Source organism: Phalacrocorax aristotelis, chromosome 2 (genome assembly GCF_949628215.1).
Source record: "Phalacrocorax aristotelis chromosome 2, bGulAri2.1, whole genome shotgun sequence".
In the NCBI taxonomy this organism is placed as follows: domain Eukaryota; kingdom Metazoa; phylum Chordata; class Aves; order Suliformes; family Phalacrocoracidae; genus Phalacrocorax; species Phalacrocorax aristotelis.
Genome location: NC_134277.1, coordinates 70,578,619 through 70,595,930, shown reverse-complemented (window position 1 = coordinate 70,595,930; position 17,312 = coordinate 70,578,619). Strand labels below are relative to the sequence as shown.

General features: G+C 39.4%; 1 protein-coding gene and 1 long non-coding RNA gene across 3 annotated transcripts in view; one reads left to right on the top strand and one right to left on the bottom strand.

Annotated features, from left to right (window-relative positions):
- Positions 1-17,312, top strand: part of LOC142053008 (uncharacterized) — a 52,239-nt gene that overhangs the window by 6,556 nt on the left and 28,371 nt on the right. The window contains exon 2 of the long non-coding RNA XR_012659057.1: positions 10,358-10,394. This is a non-coding gene — a long non-coding RNA (uncharacterized LOC142053008). The remainder of the gene's footprint in view (positions 1-10,357; positions 10,395-17,312) is intronic.
- CAP2 (cyclase associated actin cytoskeleton regulatory protein 2) overlaps positions 897-17,312 on the bottom strand; it is a 69,261-nt gene continuing 52,845 nt past the window's right edge. For both annotated transcript variants that reach the window (XM_075083993.1, XM_075083994.1), the window contains 6 exons: positions 9,516-9,708; positions 8,469-8,644; positions 7,117-7,240; positions 6,808-6,890; positions 3,995-4,135; positions 897-2,440 (listed from right to left, as the gene is read on the bottom strand). In XM_075083993.1, the coding sequence (XP_074940094.1) occupies positions 2,357-2,440; positions 3,995-4,135; positions 6,808-6,890; positions 7,117-7,240; positions 8,469-8,644; positions 9,516-9,708 (801 nt within the window). In that variant the 3' untranslated portion in view covers positions 897-2,356. The remainder of the gene's footprint in view (positions 2,441-3,994; positions 4,136-6,807; positions 6,891-7,116; positions 7,241-8,468; positions 8,645-9,515; positions 9,709-17,312) is intronic.

Here is a 17,312-nt window from a genome sequence, read left to right as displayed (position 1 = left end):
CAGAAAAACGTACTTGGGTCTTGTATGTTGCAGGAACATGAGTGTTAGGAAGAAGGTCTAGCCACAAGGGAGTTTGCTCTCAAACATTTAAAAGCAGAAATAGAGCAGCCTTCACACAGTTTGTTTTTGTGGGGTGAGTTAAATACTTAGAAGGAACTAAAAGAGTTTGCCTGTGTTGTGATTCAGAGCTGTCTCGCTGCTTTCTGTTTATCATCAAGCATGCCATACATGTTTCGTATCATACCTCCAAAGGATTAAGTGGCTTCGTGTCGCTGCATAATGACTTGATCCCTATTTGATGCTAGGTGAAAACAAGAGTCAGTATTTCAGGTCAGAATGCTCCCGAATGAGATTATTTTATGGAACAAATTATGATAATGATTTAAGGATTAAACAATCCTTCAACAATTCTTTTATCACAAGTACGTGATGCCCATTTTTCAGATGTGAAACACATCCAAGTGAAATATGGAGCAGACCGTTTGTGGTTTGTTGTCACAGGAGGGACACATCCAAAGCCATACAGGGAAACAATGGGAAAAGCTAAAAATAGAAGGCAAACTTGATAAACTTGCACCAGGTCATGATCATCTCCCTACACATAACCTCTGGAAGATACAGGTGTACCTATAAGCGAGAATCATGAAAAGCTCAAGTCTCTGGCTGTCACCAAAGTTATATGCAAGAAACTTCGGGTTTATCTGCTGGCATGCAGAATACCCACTCTTCACTGCCAGGTGGATTATGGCAGGAAAAGTGGTAATACTTAATGAAATGGGAGAAGGAGCTACTTTTTCTCCATCAGGCTTTGAAACAGTGTTTAAGAAGGATAAAGCACATAGGACAAACGCTGCAGTGGAGCAAGCTCTGAGCAACTCTGTATTTAAACAAGTGCATTTTCCTTTTTATTTCATAAGAAGTTTACTGTTGAAAAAATGGTATGTATTAAAGCAAACACATTATACACAGAGATTAAACATCAGATAGCAAAACCTTATGGAATGAGCACTACTGGCTGTATTGTATAGGGTTTACAATCAAAGATATACTTAAAAACCCTCAAGAATTAATGTACTTTCAAGGTAAATTAGGCACAAAATTTAGCTTGTAACTAGCTCTGCAAGTATCTCACTGTGATTTCACTGTTACAAAGTATTACAAGTGATCAAAAACATAAGCTGACTTTTTATATTTTTAAAATTTTATTCGTACTATGTGCTGAAATAGTACAAATGTATACAACACTCCACCTTTGTTAAAAAAGCATGTACAATAGGGACTATAAAGTAGAATTAAATGGCTAAACAGGAGATTAGCCCTTTATTTGGGCTCAGAATTAGTATGACATAAATCTATGGCTTTGCTCTGCAGACATATCTGTAATTAAATCCTACAAATGTGGGGAAGAAACAGGAAGATATTTTTAATGAATATGAGCTACAACAGCAATATTTTAAAGGAACATTATTAGTAAGGAAACTAGCTGGTATCTGACATATATGCTTCCCTCAGTTTTCTGAATAGGATGCAAGATATAATGTGAAATTTTAAAGAATGAGATTGTCTCACAAAAAAAAAAAAAAGGAAAAATAAATCCAAGAAGCGCGAAAAACCTTCAAATTATTTCCTGCAAGGTTTTAGCTTAGATGAGGCTTTAGCATAGAAAGAATGACTAATTTGCAAGAAATGAGAGAGCACTAGCAAGTCTGCAGACCATAATAAAATCCTACTTCACAGAAAAATAGGGATCTTCTAAACATACATATTAGAAAAGTGATTAAAATACCAGTTTTTTTTATCTTGTTAGCAAAATGTATTGCTGAAAGTTGTCCTTTTTTGCTTGTTTAAAACAAAACCCATTACGATTGCCACAGAACTACAAGGTACTGCATACTTTCTAGGGGTACATTTTTACTGCATCATACAGGAACTGCTTAACAGGTAAAAATAAACATCTTAAAATCTTAATGCTGTTTTTGATTAGCAGAAACAGAAAAAGGAATGCACTGAAGCAAGATGATAACAAAGTGTATCATGCAGTATTTTGGCTTAATGTATACAGTATTTCAAGCCAATGATGTGACTGGGGGGTGGGGGGTTTAATCCATTACATTCACATGACATCATTTAGAATTAAAATTGTATGTGAAGGCAAACTGTGTGGAAATGTGAAAAATACTGGGATGCCTAACAAAAGCGTGCCAGATGTGTTATTGTTTCTAGCATGCAGAGCTACTGCTTGAAGGCCTATCACAGCAGTAGGAACTACTGCTACTTCTAGTTCTTTACGTTACTGCTTTGTTTATGCTGGCTGTGGTCTGGTCACGGTCAGCAAGTGCTGTATGGCATTACGAAGTTAACCCACAATCTCTGCAGGTTCAGTGACCAATTTAGATCCATCCCATGCTGTCTTGAACTGTTCAGGAACCGGAAATTCTTTCTGGTAAGAAACAAAAGCAACAACAATCGTTAAATAAACTGTGGATACTTCATGAAAACTAGTGGAATACTATTAGTGCTACATGACTGAGAAAGCATTGATAGCTCAGACAGGCCAGGATTAGAGAGAAGCCTTCTTCATTACCCTAGGAAGCTGTTTTACAATGCCACACAGGAAAAAGCCTTTTTGCTGCCTAGTTTCAAATAGCCTTGGTATGGTACTACTTTGCAATAATCCCTCTCACACCATTATTTGGAACAACTAAGTAAATAAGCCTCATGTCAGAAACGACTTTAGATTCCATCAGTGTCTGGGATGGAAGACAGTAGAAAGGATTTAGATGTGGAGATCTAACGAGGAGAGTAATTTTAAGGACAAAAGCAATATTATGATATGGAAGAATAAAATTTTTTTAAAAAAACCCTATCATTTTAAGTGTGATACACTTCAAAAGACTCAGCATCCCTTGTGGGGCACACAAAACGAAGCAGAACATCAAAGTCTCTTTCCATTCTGTGAAAGGATGGGAGATGTCGTTGGGTCTTTCTCTGTCCCCAGTAAACAAAAAGAGATGTGAAGAGAAGGGTTTTTTCATTCAGACCGCAGATAGCTGTGTTGATAGCCGGTAATTTCAGATGATACAGTGATTTGAGGAGAGACTGATCAAAAGGACCTTTTTATTTTTAAGAAGAAGGTGAATATGTACCCACTGAAAATTATTCCCTTTTTAGTTACCTGAAGCTGGGCATCCAGCAGTCACTTTTGGAAATGAGGAGCATGAGAAATCTCTCTACATATTTTCTTTTATAGAGCCTAAACCCCTCTACCCCATACACAATTTGAGCCCAAAAGGTTTACGAGAAATCTAAGTTCTGTCTATGGCTGTTCAGTGCAATTTCAACACTGTTCTGTTGAGGAAAATAGGACACTATTACAAGTATGCTTTGCCTGCACAATCCCTTGCTAGTGTGCGAAGTGGCAGAGCATGACTTTACTAGAAATGCTGGTGGGCATAGCATGAAGGTCTTACTAGAACAGAAGAGGAGCCAGGAAAATACACACATTTATATGGCCTTTAAGGACTTATGTTGAAAATACTAGAAAGTACTACAGATGCTACCCATGTTCCAACAGCTTTAGAAAAAAGTATATTACACTGTATTATTTAATCTGTAGTAGTCTTATATTTATCTTAGTTTTAGTATCATCATCTTCAGGCTTGAGTGCTTTTGTGTGAAGTGACTTTCTTTGGGAGATTATGTTTAGATATCAAAGAAGAAAATTAAATGGACAGGAAATTAAGCCATTATCTATCAAAATGGAAAGAAAGAACGTCATGTCTGATCTTTGAAATTACTTTGTGCCCCAGAAAATAAGGAGTTCTTCCTGCACTGATGGCTGAGATATCGGTACATAGAAATTCAATTGTTCTGGATCATTTTTTGGTGATGTAATACGTTTGGTATGTTAGTTTCTTTCCTAGCAGTTTAAATGGTATTGACTACCGAGACTAGCAGGGAAGGGGGAGGAAAGCTTTAAAAATATCTCACTCACATAATCACCATCTTGGGGGATGAGGATGTTCATCTCAGATGACTTGGCACTCACAATCTCACAATCTAATGATTCCTCACTGAGGTAGATGTGGCAGCCTTCTGTTTTGTTAATAGAAATGGTTGGCACTTTCCCCATCACCTGCAAAATAAAATCTACTTAATATCAAATCTTAAAATGCACGCACACAAAGATGCTGTTAATAAAATCCTCGTTGCCTGCCAGGTCTAATTCTGGCCATGAACATCTGATCTGTGTGTCAGCTGCCTGCATGATGCTTATGTTTGATTTGTGACACACTGTGAAAATTCTTGGTGGTTGTAACAAACATCTACACACAACAGCAAACTCGTAATATACAGCAAGCTTTTAATATGTAGTTTGATGAAAGCGCTTCCCTGATTATCTCTAATTTTAGTGACGCTTTTGTGCTGATGTTTAGGCTGTGTTCACCTGGTTCATCAGTGAGAACTGGTTAAGAAATCAAACATGTCAACTCTGACCCAGTAAGGGCAAATGAAAGACCCAGCATACAGTAGTACTCAAAAAGTGATTTGTAATACGTTCTGAAGACTTCAAAGGTCTTCCAGGTTTTACAGCATGCAATAGGAAAGGGTTTTTATCTTCTCCAGGCAAGCTACAGTTCTAAAAAAGTACTCAGATCAATTTAATTAAATCTCTAAAGGTATTTCTTATGTCACTTTAAAAGCAAGCACAAGATTTACTTGAGGGGAGGAAGGGTAATCATCTCTTGCTTAGAATTCTACAGATTAAAAGATTTATTCATGGCTAACTGGCTGACTCACTGGTTGTCAGTAAAAAATCCTCCTTCTCCTCCTGCCCTCGCTAGCAGGGACAGCAATATACTCTGGACAATGCATCATAAGGGCAGAGGTTATTCTGAGCCATAAAACAGCAACAGCATGTGATAGATATGTACTTGTTCATGAAAGAGTGTCTCCCATCATTCAAGTTAAGAATATATTTTCAGCTTCAGTTCTTAAATGTGACAGCAAACAAAGAACAAGTGGTCTGTCCTCTTGCACGCCACCCTGATCCTGCAGCCTGATCTATGCAGTGGATCAATGTATCTTAAACTGATCTTTCTTTTCTTTAACGTGTTCTTACACAACAGAGAACAAAAGGAGGGCATGTTTAATAAATTTTGCAAACATCTGGCAAGAAAAAACATACCGCTGAGTGAAAGGAAAGCCAAGCGATATGGCAATGAAGTAACTATTTATAGCAAAATCTGTAGGATTAATTTACTGACATTTATTGCATTAACATATCATGTATTTGCAAATTAAAAGCTCAGGTCTTCAAAGTACTGAGAAAATTGAGATGCTCAGCACTTGGCGTATTCACACCCTACAGAAGCTGCCTGATTCGAGCAGCATACAGCATATAGCCAGACTCTACCTTCTTAAGTGGAACTCCACTCTGCTCCGTGGCATAGAAGCCTTATGCAATATTCATAGAACCTGCTTAATCAAAAGAATTTTGATTCTTAGAAAAGATGTTTCCCCTTTATCTGAGTATTAACAAGCTGTGGTTTCAGTATTCATTACGTATGGATTTTTCAGCTTTTATGAATAGTTCCAGAGGTAATGATAAAAAGCATCTAGTTATTTAAAAAAACCCACTCAAATAAATGCCTGGGACCTTCTTCTTTAATGAACCGTCTCTGCCATAAGAAGACACGTAGTGATCATGAATAAAACCGCTTGTTACAGTTAGAAGACGGTGCGCAGCTGGTAGCAATGTCAGTCACATGCATGAGGTTCAAAATATAGAAGAACCCATCTTGCTATTATTCCCTGTGGTGGCTGTGACCAGTATTTCTGAAGCACGGAGCAGGATTGTCTACATGTAATGTCATACAGCAGGCACAGCCTTTTAAGCAAAAGACCTCACCTTGCTTGAAGACTGGCAGTTTGATATAATTTAATTAATATTTAATTTCTTTTTCACTTAAAATAATACATCCTAAAGTCCTTTCCTGAGACTCGGTCAGGTATGTTGGACACAACCCAGTACTAGAGCTTGTATAGATAGACCTCTTTGGAATGGGATGAATGAAGTGCTGTCAACGTCAGGCAGACTGTCTGTATTATGAAGGGGGCAAGTGCCCCCAACAGAGAGGGCAATATATCGATTTAAAATACATCTATTTTCTTTTCATGAAAGAAAGGAAGGTGATCTCTGATGAAGCTTTGCTTACTGGTTATCGAAGACAAAACCAGTAGTGGCTCATAGCCCATTTGGAGGCAAGTGACTACACTGCTTACTCATGTAATGTGTCACGTCACTGGCAGGGGAGATTTTCAAAATCCTGGTGCCTACTCTCACTTCATGCCATTTAGTTGTCCTTTGACAGTCTATTTGAACGTTTCCATTGAGAAACTAAGAAAAAAGGAAATAATGGTCTTCTGGCCTTAGAAATAAATTAGCTAACTGTTCCATAAGCACCGCTGAACTTTCAAGTCCTAGGAGCTGTTTACCACATAAGCAAGAAAATTAGGGCCAGAAGTAATAGTTCTTACGGTGTACAGATCTCTCAGCTTTACTGGAACCAGAGGGGACTGGGCTAAGGGAGTTTTTCAGTGATGCTCAATAGTTCTCATATGCATTTTCTAAACACCTCAGCAGAATTTAGTGCACATAAAGATGCATCTGGATGTGTCAATCTCTTATTTTTGTTTTGTTGTATTTCTCTGAGTTTTAAAAATCTCTTGTAGCTACCTGTTGGGCTTTTTTTCCCCCTTCTTGTTCTCTGTCTGTCTGTCTTTGACTTTCAAGTAGGTAATTACCTGAATCTGAATATCCCTGGAATTGATCACTTCCACGATTCCCACAACGTTGTCAAACACAAGGCCAAACTTTTTACAGTTGTCTAAAATAAAAGCAATCATAAATAAGAAAGGCAAGATAAAAGCAAATATATGCACACCTGCTACATTAACTACAAAAATTTCTAGTCTTGCACTGCGTAAGTTGAGCGGCTTTACTCGTGTGATCAATCCATTAAAGAGAATGGCAGGATTCAGATGCATTATTAATCACATAAGTCAGTTTTTTTCAAGATTGGCATTTAAACCCCAGCTGAGCTATCCACTCACCAATAGTAATTGAATTGATTTTTCCTTTTATCTGAAGTGTAGATTTGTTACACTTAAAAATGTAGGCCACTTGCTTGAGTTCAGTGTTGTTAATGACCAGGTCGTTCTTATCCTCTTGATATTCCTATTTCAAAAGAAAGTTTATTTAATTGGTTGTCTTTAACTAGCTAACAGTCAGACAGTTCAGTACAACTTATCCTCAAGTCATTGCATCTTCAATTACAACAGAGCAATATCCTTCCAGCAGCTTAAAAATCTAATCTGCTTGGTGATCGGATATTTCACCTAATTCACCCTTAGATGACACGTGTATATTTTAGAGCTGCAGAACTGAAGACCTTAGCACAGAACATGACAAAACCCATTAATTTTATAGCAAAGACATTATGCTCACAACAATTTAAAACTCACAAAAGTGTTGCTTGGCTCCCATCCAACTTAGACTGGCACCTCGAAGAACAGAGCAAGATGTTGTTCCCCCAAATGTGATATAATGGTCTATACAGTGTGTTATGAACAGGTGCAGGCATTACTGTATACAATAAGGAGTAATAGGTGAAGAAATTTCCTTTCATTATGTAGCATGAAGGGTTATTTACACTCCATGGATGTCAAGGAAAGACTAGGGATCCACAAGGAAAGTCCCAGGTACTATAACCCTAAGGTAACATAACACAGGCAAACTGTGACTGCACCTTCTGCAAACTCAACTCCACAGTAATGACTGCGAATAATAATAACCTTCTGCGTGACTAAACTTCATATTGTTTCTTCCCTCTTTTAACCAACACAGTCATGTGAATTTTCACTCATAGATTCTTTGGTAGATGCCTACATAAATTAACTCCCAAACTTGAAACAAATCTATCTTTTCCATCTGTAGACTTAGCAAAAGGAAAACACTTCTCTACTTTTAAGCACGGGAGATGTGTCTGCATGGGGATGAAAAATAGATGTATTTGTTAACAAAGCTGGAGAAAGTGCTCTGTGATAATACTGTTCTCTCTCACTCGCACAAATGGCCTGCAAGAAGGGATTTGAGTTGGAGTTCTCCACTGGACTTGTTTCTGGGGAACTGTCTGACTTTGCAAGGAATTTATATGCTGGTTCTGACATTCTTCAATTCAGACAAATTGGTATATGATTCTCAGAGACAAATGAATTAACTTCAGATGCTACAGAATAGTAAAAACTAAACTGTAGCAAGGCAGAGCAATGCAAGAATCAGCCCATTTTAGCTGCGACTTTGATTTGTTGCACCTTGATCATGGACAGCCTTTTTGCATGACGTTCAGTGCTCAGCCTGGTCTGCAGTGTGCAGGGTGCGATTCAGAGGTGTGACCGGAACTTACCACTCTCCACTTCTTTCCCTCTAGCTCCAAGACAGGGGCATGGCTCTGCTGTGGGGAATTCTTGGGAGAGGTGGGACTTGGAGTATGGCTTTTTGTCGGAGAACGAACAGATGGGCATTGGGCACGTAGGCTGGGGTTCTTGTGAGTCTTCTGGTCATCAGAGACATGTCGAAGCCCTGAAAAGAAAAAGGGTGTTTATGAAAGCGAGTCTTTTTTTCCAGTCCTAAGGGTGTTCATATTTAAGCAGGAAAGGTTCATTTGTAATTGTGTTAAATTATTCTGTAAATTTACATTTTTTATTTCCTCAGGGTTTGCCTGGGTAACCACCTAAAGTGTAACTGCCTACATATTTTTAGCAGTTCATATGAAACCTCTTTTACTGTGGATGGACTGTCCTAGCGTCTTTAACAGGAAATGCTGCAATGTCTTCTAGTCCCTCTGTCTGTAGCAAGCTCTGGGAGCTTGTTATATCATATTTTTCCATCAATAAGAGTGAGGTTCTTTTTCTAATTTATGACAATATTTGACCTATCCCTGCAGCATTAAAGGCAGTTATATCAATTATATGTATTTAAACTCACAGCCATCCACTTTAATTACAACTGTCCAGTATTAATACAAAAGCTTTATTATTGTACTCCACACTGATCTGTGAGCCAGACCTTTTCACCTAACTTGGAACACATTTTGACACACGCTGGTATACTTAACGTGAATCAGAAAGGGGGATAAATTTTTTGTTGCAGTTGCAACTTAGAGATTCACCAGCTAGTGGAGATTGAAGATGTCCAGCTTGGCTGCCTCAGAATTGAAAGGATACCTCTAAATAAATGGTGTGAATTTCAGCTATGCTGAACATATATGGGTGCTATTGCTTTTAAAGGAGGTTTTGGTATGCAGTCTCATCCATCAGCCTCACTGCAAGCCTCAGAAAGATCTGAGTTGCTTAAATCTACCTTAAAAATGCAGTCAGGTTAGGTTAATACATATAGCAGCTCTTGATGTAGTTTGACTCATGGACCAAAATTTGGTTTCTTTTCTCCTGACCTTTGGTAATTGCCTCTCCCTGGTTAAGCTGTGCAAATAGGGCTGAGCGAGATGCAGTTCCTTCATCCTTTACGGTTTCGGTATCAAAGATGGGGGGAGGTCCAGGTGGTGGCGGCGGTGGTGGTGGTGGCGGGGAGAGGCATGACCCGCTTGTTAGAACAGATCGCATAGACATGGGTGATGCAACAGGACCCTGTTTGAGATAGATGGAAATTATTTTACATACAGTGTTTCAAGGAATATTGTATTGTGATAACTCCTATTTATTAACATTCTTGAATGTCCTGAGTTTGAGTGAATCTAGACAGCCACAGGCTCAGAAGAATTTCTAGCACAATAATCAAACATAATAGTATGAATCTTTCCCTGTATCAAAGCAGGCAAGGCTGGAAAGACTGACAGTCCACAGCGCTACCTTACTGCAGATCTATTCCACCTAAACTATTTCTCTCAAATGCTTGTCAAGACTGATGTTAAAATCTTTAATATTGAAGATTCCGTAATCTATTCTAGTGTTTACTTACATAAAAGGGAAAATGTCTTCTTTTTTTCAGATACCAAATTCAGTTAGCCACGGATTGGTGTGCATTCAGAAACATGCAGAAAATGTTTTGATCTAACACAAACAACTGGGAGGGTCACGAACTGTCAGTTATACAGATGCAACATGCTAAATTGTATGCCAGATGTAAAATGCTATCCTTCAGACTGTTCAAGTAATCTGCAAATAATCAACTATAGCAGAATGTAATACTACGATGATTCAAGTCTCTTATTTCTGAAATTCAGTATTCGAGTTTAGTTCAATTTGACAAATTCTTTTTTCTTTTTTTCAATTGCAGGAGATCACAAGTTATGAGTGAGGGGGGCCTTGGTAAAGTAAGTAATCCAATCTTTCTTTCAATTTGCATAATCAAAAGCATATGTTTTGGTCCGAATTACAATGCTTACATAGAATATTATCAGACAGAAAATATTAATAACGATCTAATTAAAATTTGTGCATCCTAATAATAAACGTTGAATAGAATCTGAGAAACTGAGAATGACTTTTCCTGTCTTGCCACTGAGTGTCACTCTGATCCCACCTCTCTGCAGCAGAGCCGAGACTGTTTTAAAAGAATCATGGTGAAAAATTAGATTGGTTCTGATGAATTTCGCTAGCTGTGCAGACATTGTGCATTGCACCACTATGTATTTATTAGGTGGGCAGATACAATGGGAAAATGGCAGGGACTTACAGAGTCACAGCTCCTCTAATTGGCTACCTTTGTTAAGAGCTACAGGTTGTTAGAAGTGCACCCCTGGTCATCAATACTGGAAATAGATATTGCTTGGCTGGACTCAGGATATTTTTAACCATCTATGAAGCCACTTCTTTCTGCTTTCCACTAAACTGAAAGAGCAGAGCATCCATCTGGTTCATGCATCTCACATGATTGAAAACTGTAGCTGTTTTTTGAAAAGGGCACTTGTTCTGCCCTGTAATCCTAAACTGGTAATGGGAAAGGGGCTGAGGTCCACATTCTCTTTTTTTTTTTTTTTACTCATCAGACATACTTTTTAAAAAAAGAAGCCTGGCACATTTGAGTAAGTAACTGCATTGTAACCTCTTAGTCATTATGACCCTAATTAAGAGTAGCATGGAAAGGGAAAAATATTAAGTTAACCTCTTAATGTATACCCTCTTTGGCACATGTATCTTCAGCAGGTACGTACTGTTGCACCTGAAGGAGTTGTTTATGGAATATGTTAGTAATGAGTGCATACCAGGTTCTCTGTCATATTAGTGACACTAAAACTGCATTGCAAAAAAAGACTGTTGAATCCCTGGCACTTGGGTGAGTAATGAAACTGATGTAGTGGTACAATTTGATTCTTTCTGAAGGGATCCAAGATCTCTTAAGGTAATGAGCCCTCTTCTATACCATTAAATCTTTTTGATCAACTGTAAACAAATGAGAAGAATCCCCTTTTTGAATTGCTTATCATTTATTGTCAAGATACACCAGAACTGATGTGGACTGATTTTAGAGACGTATCATTGTTGCATGGATACATTTAACTCTGAGCATTTCTGCTTACATATTTAGTAGTTACAGGTTATCGTTTCAGGCTCGGGACAACTTCTTCACTGGGCCCTCAATTTACAGTCCCTGTCTTCCTGCCTCTGCTAATGCCAGTAATGTTACCTGCAGCAGAGTCAGCACAACTATGAATTATTATAACAAAGAAATGAATGTAACTGGATTTAGTGGCACAATCAGTTGTTGCTGCCTGAGGTGCAATAGAGAGCTTCCCTATCTGTTGCCTGCAACCATAGCAACTGAATCCACTATGTCCTGGTTATCCAGAATTACGAACATTGCATTTGCTTTTTAAAGGGCTTTTTAAGACACTCAGATACCCAGAAATGGCACTGACCGTTCACCGTGCAGTGTGAACATGCAGTTATGAATTACTTATGCTTCATGGGAGCAGATTAATAGTAGTAGTGGTAGTGGTTAATAACTTGTAGTCTGAGATAAAAATCTGATTTCCCAAATTCCAGATTGACATCTGATTTCCCAAACATATCTTATTGCTTCCACCTGCATAAATACAGTGCTGTGATCTTCCAGAAACTTGTGTGTGTAAGACTCACATGTTCATTTGGAATTAACACCAATTAAATTCTGCAAAGGCTGCAAAGACGCGTTAGAGAAAAAAAGATGTAGAATTTATCTGGGTTTTCTGCATACAACACAGAGTGGTGGGTCACTCCTCCAGTCTCTCTGCTTGAAGTGTCACACTGAAGGCCACCACAGATCATGCAGGAGACTCCAGGCTCAAATGATGCTGCTGAGTAGTGCGTCCAAGGCAGCTTCCCAAATGGCAAAACAAAAGTATGGGAGTGTCTATGTAACCAAGGTAGAAGTAGAAGCAAAACTCTGAGGGATTTATCTGTGGAAGTGGATGATCTCTTTCCCAGAACTCTGAAAGAACTATCTTGTGAAAGTATGGACAAAAAGGAGGGGTTTAAAATACAGCAGTCAAGTTTAGACATGGTTTTGTATGACTGGAGAATGTCTTATTTAGTTTTCAGGAAAAAGCAGAGGTAGGAAGAGATCTGGGAAACTAGAATCATCTTGCCGTTCTAGAGCAGTAATGATGACAAGACAAGTCTAGTCAAAAATCTCAATCCTTGACCTGAGGAGTGGAGACATTCTAGTCCTTTGAGTGGGTTTCAACAGTAGGAAAAAAAATTATCCTTTGCACTCATGCTGTCCATGTGCCTCTCTTCTTTACAAGCCTGGACCCTCCACCGTAGTCAGTGCCTGTCTCCACTGAGCTCAAATTATGAGTAAGATCTAATTAAGAACACAGGAGCTGTCACAAGGTCTCGGAAGATACCTGGGGTTCAGTCACCCTTCCCACTTTTCCTCTTACCTTTTGTGCAGTCACAGAAATAAGAGTTGGACTGAACCTTTGTTGTTAACTTTTCTCCTGCATGACAAATTCTTGTTAAGTTTATGACCTGAGTTACAGCTACACAAGCTAACAGATATTGTATCATGATATTTTCAATTATGTCTGAACATCTGTGGCCATTCTGGAAACAGCAAACAATTTCAGTCATAAAGTAGGCCAGGCAAAATTGAAGGACAAATCAAAGAAAAAAGGTTGCTAAAGTACGGGGAGGGACTAACAGCTCTGCTTTAGAGCTATTGTCTTACAGCATGGACATATCCAGGAGGACAGTCCCACACTGAAATAGAAATGGAAAAGACAGACAAGTCTCACTAATGAGGAGGCGTACAGAGACTTGCTGTAAAGAGGGGTTCAGTCTCACTCCGGCTTTTGCCTTCTTTTCTTTGCCATTTTGATTTACCTGACTGAAATCAAACAAACATTCAAGTGAGGTGAAATTCTTTGTGGGAAGAGTGGCTTAGGGAAACTCTAACAAGGGGACAGAAGGTGCAAAAGTGAACTGGAAATGCAGAAAACACATTGCGCTTCTTGCATTCCCTGCATGCCAGGAAGATGGGACCCGTGCTGCACTCTAACGTGCTGATGCAAAGTGCAGTTTTAAAATCAGCCTAGTGAAAGGTTCCAGGAACTTTCTTTTTTGATTAGTTTTGACCTCTGTTAATACACAGACCTCCAAGTTACCAACCAAAGTCACTGGCAATTGGTTTGCTTTCCCTAGTCACCCTTCTAAGACCACTTAGGCCCTCAGACTGTAGAATATTTCTGAACCAGACTCTTAAACTGCTGTGATATCTGGCAATACTTGTGTATAGTCCTCTCCGATTTCAACTAAAGTGCCCTTCACAAAGTCCATTCATTTGTCTTCTGTATAGGGTGGTGTTTGTGAGATCTGCTGGAAATAAAATAGCATGTTATATGCCTGCAGAAGTTCATCTATCCTAAAGCAGCAGGTGCTTACCAGTTTTGCTATTTGCAAACAACTCTTCAGATTAACTTCAAGCAGATGTTAACAACAGTGTATCTTTACATAGAGTATTAAGAGCCATTTGGACTACCAAATGCAGTTATTTGCGAGCCGCCTTTCTTCTTCTTTTATTTCAGCTGTTTGCCTCGGTAACAGCTGCTGTTCTCAGTACTGCGGTGTCTATAGACATCACGTCAAGTTATGCTGATATCTGACTGTTCCCATTAACATGTTGGTGTGGTCATTTTTCCATCATTTGCAAATACGCCCCTTGTAAGAATTATCAGGGGAATAGATAGCTTCAGCCTTACCTTGTGAAAATGTAACACAAAAACAAGCTGTTAAATTTTAACCTGCTACCTTTGTAATATAGTGAACTTGATGTGCTTTAAACCTTGCTCCTGGAGCTTTCTGAAATGGGGGAAAAATGTAGCTGTCTGAGCAAAGTCCTATCAAGAACAGGAGACGCGGGCCCTGCGGCCATGTAGTAACAGCTCTGTAGGGGATGGAACATTCCAGAAGTTTCCTCCCAGGGAAGAAAAATTTGTCTTCAACCTTCAACTAAACCATGCTCTGAATGGGGTGACAGGAACGGGTCCGGGTTTGCTTCTTGCTGGGTAGCCCAGAGCCGCCTGCAGAGGGGCCCAAGGGCCTCCCATTGACTGTGGCTCGGTAGCTACCTCTAGTGACAGTGTCTGAAGCTGCTCACGGAGCTGGGTCGGATAAATGCGTATTATCACTGTGCAAGGGTTTGCAGGATTGCAGTACAGCCTCAAAGCATGTTGTATTTCGACCTTTATCTTGTATGACCAGCAGAAGGGTCAGGTGCTCATCTTTTTCTCCTTGCTGGCTACCTAGCTGGCCCACTGGAAGAAGGAAATGACTGTTTATGTTGAGACAGCTGGCTGGTTAAAATTCATCTGTGTGGAGTCTCATTTAATTACCTTGATATCACAGTCGATATGAGTGAAGGTCTTTTTGCTTCTGAAAAGCTGGGTCTTGTTACAGCACATTTCTCCTAAAGGCTTCCCCTGGAGCACAGGGCAACAGTCAGTCTTGTTAGAGAAATAAAATGCTGTTCGTACATAACACAAGTGCTCTGGATGCCATACTGTCAGTAATTTTTGGTGGCCATATGCAGCTTAAAATGTCTTCAGGTCTAAACCCATCTACTGAGAGACAGTAAGAAGTTCTTTTTATGTCTTATCACAGATGTTACTATCTCCTGAGCCATTCTTGCTGAACAGTTCCCTGGGGTAGCCTTCCATGTCACTGTTATTATATTCATAGTATTGCAGCAGCAAGGGGCCCTAGTCAGAAGCTCGTATCTCTGGGGGTACGAGGGGCTCAGGTGCCAGGGCCTGTACAAACACCAGCGGTGTACCCCTGTGTTCATCCAGCTTTAGGCTCACACAGTGCAGCACGGAAATTGGGGGGAGCAAAGTTCTTGTGGTGGTAACCTGCTGTGGGGTGTTTGAATGAACACACATTTCTTGTAGCTGCAATGGTAATTTTTACTCCGGACAAACAGATTATAAGCGTCTATATAATGCATATGAATAAATCATATATGCATGTGTATAATAGTACCTATTTTATTAGTCATTCATATTAAGAGGCAAATAACTATTTGCAGCTGAGGCAACAGGTGACTTAGAGGGATAAAATCCCTTCCTTAATTTACTGAAAAGCCTTCTTTTCATGGCAGCAGATAAACAGGAATCCTAACGGGGATTACATTATTATTAAAAAAAAAAAAAAATCCCTGTTTTCTCCCCCTCCCCCTTTACAGTAATCCTATTTTCACACCTAAAATGATGACAGCATTCTGTATTGTCCATACATATGCACAGCCAAAGACAAGAATCATGAAGCTCAAAATATCGTGTGTCAACCTCTAGGAACAGGTGGACTGTGACTCAGGGGCACAGAGCTCTTGTTAAGGTGTTTTTGTGTAAAAGTAGCTTAGCACAACAGTTCTATTACCTACCATATTTAAGCCACCTGTCTGCAAGGGGTTATGCTGCCCTGAGATCCGCAATTTACTAGATGAAACAGCTGACTTACAGGGCCTGTAATCTTTGTGAGTCAAAACAGAAGACAGCAAAAACAAGGCCAGCCTCTTTTTCTTATTACTGGGTCTCAGCAGAATGATGTATCTGTTGAGTTTGCAAACTTTGATGCCCCTTTTAATACACTTCTGCCATTTATCACCTCTTCAGGATTTTAAATGGTGCTTACGTCTTCACAGTTACCCAACCAGAAACGTTTTACACAGACAAGGTCTTCTAAATCATTTGAGAACTGTATGCTAATGTAGCTGTCAACAAGCAACATGCTCCCACAGCACATTAAACCATCTTTTACTTATATAAATATTCAGTTAAAAAGAAGACCAATCTCTTTAGCGGTATAGTAGAGTTTCTCTCCATTTTGCATACTTCCAATTTTCTTTTTCCTTTTCCTTTTCCACTGGAGCTAGGTTGCATCATGTTACAGGTCAGGTTGCGTTTGACAGCTGTTGTCAAACAAGCCTCTCCCAGATTCTCCCTTCACCTGTCTGAACGGTGTTTGGTCGCTGATGTGAAAACGGCACAACTGATACCCAGTAAAGACAAATATTGTCAGCCATTGTTGGAATGAGGGAGTAAAGCTACTTTCTTTCAAAGGGACGTGGATTGTTGAGACAGTCCCCACAAAAGAGGCAATTATTTTACAGTTGCCAGGAGGCCAGTTTCTAAACTGACAGTGCACCAAAAACTGAGCACTGCCTATTCTCTGAGAAAGAAACAGTTGAGATTAAAGGATACAAAATTTTCAACAAAAATATATAAAGAAATAGGGAAAGGGAAGAGAAAGGAATGGAAGGGGGCAGAAAAGGAGAGGAAAGGCTATGACTGAGAAAAATTGAGCACTCCAGAACTGTCTGCATCTTACCAAGATGCAGGCATTTAAATCAGTGCATCTATGCTGCCCTCACTCCCATCAGAATGAGGCCTCTGGGATTGCAGTTGTGCCTGTGGCTGGAATTTGGCTCTACAGTTTGGACCTTTACCTTTAGTGAAGTGGCTCAGATAAGTGGCTTCTTGATAAGTGGGTCAAACTAAACACAGCACAGCAGAGATACTGGAAGGGGAATAGGAGGCTTTTGCATGGAGAAGTTGGTCTTTTGCAGTTTGCTCACCTCAATATGTAGGGAGACGATATAGTACAGGAAAATGTTTTGATAGTACAGGAGAGAGGCAGGGCCATTTCATAAGAAAATGTCTGGAGGTGATTATTTTAGACAAGAATGAAATGGCCAAAGTCTGTACTGAGACTAGTATCATTGCACTCAATCAGGCTAATGTAGGAATTACAAA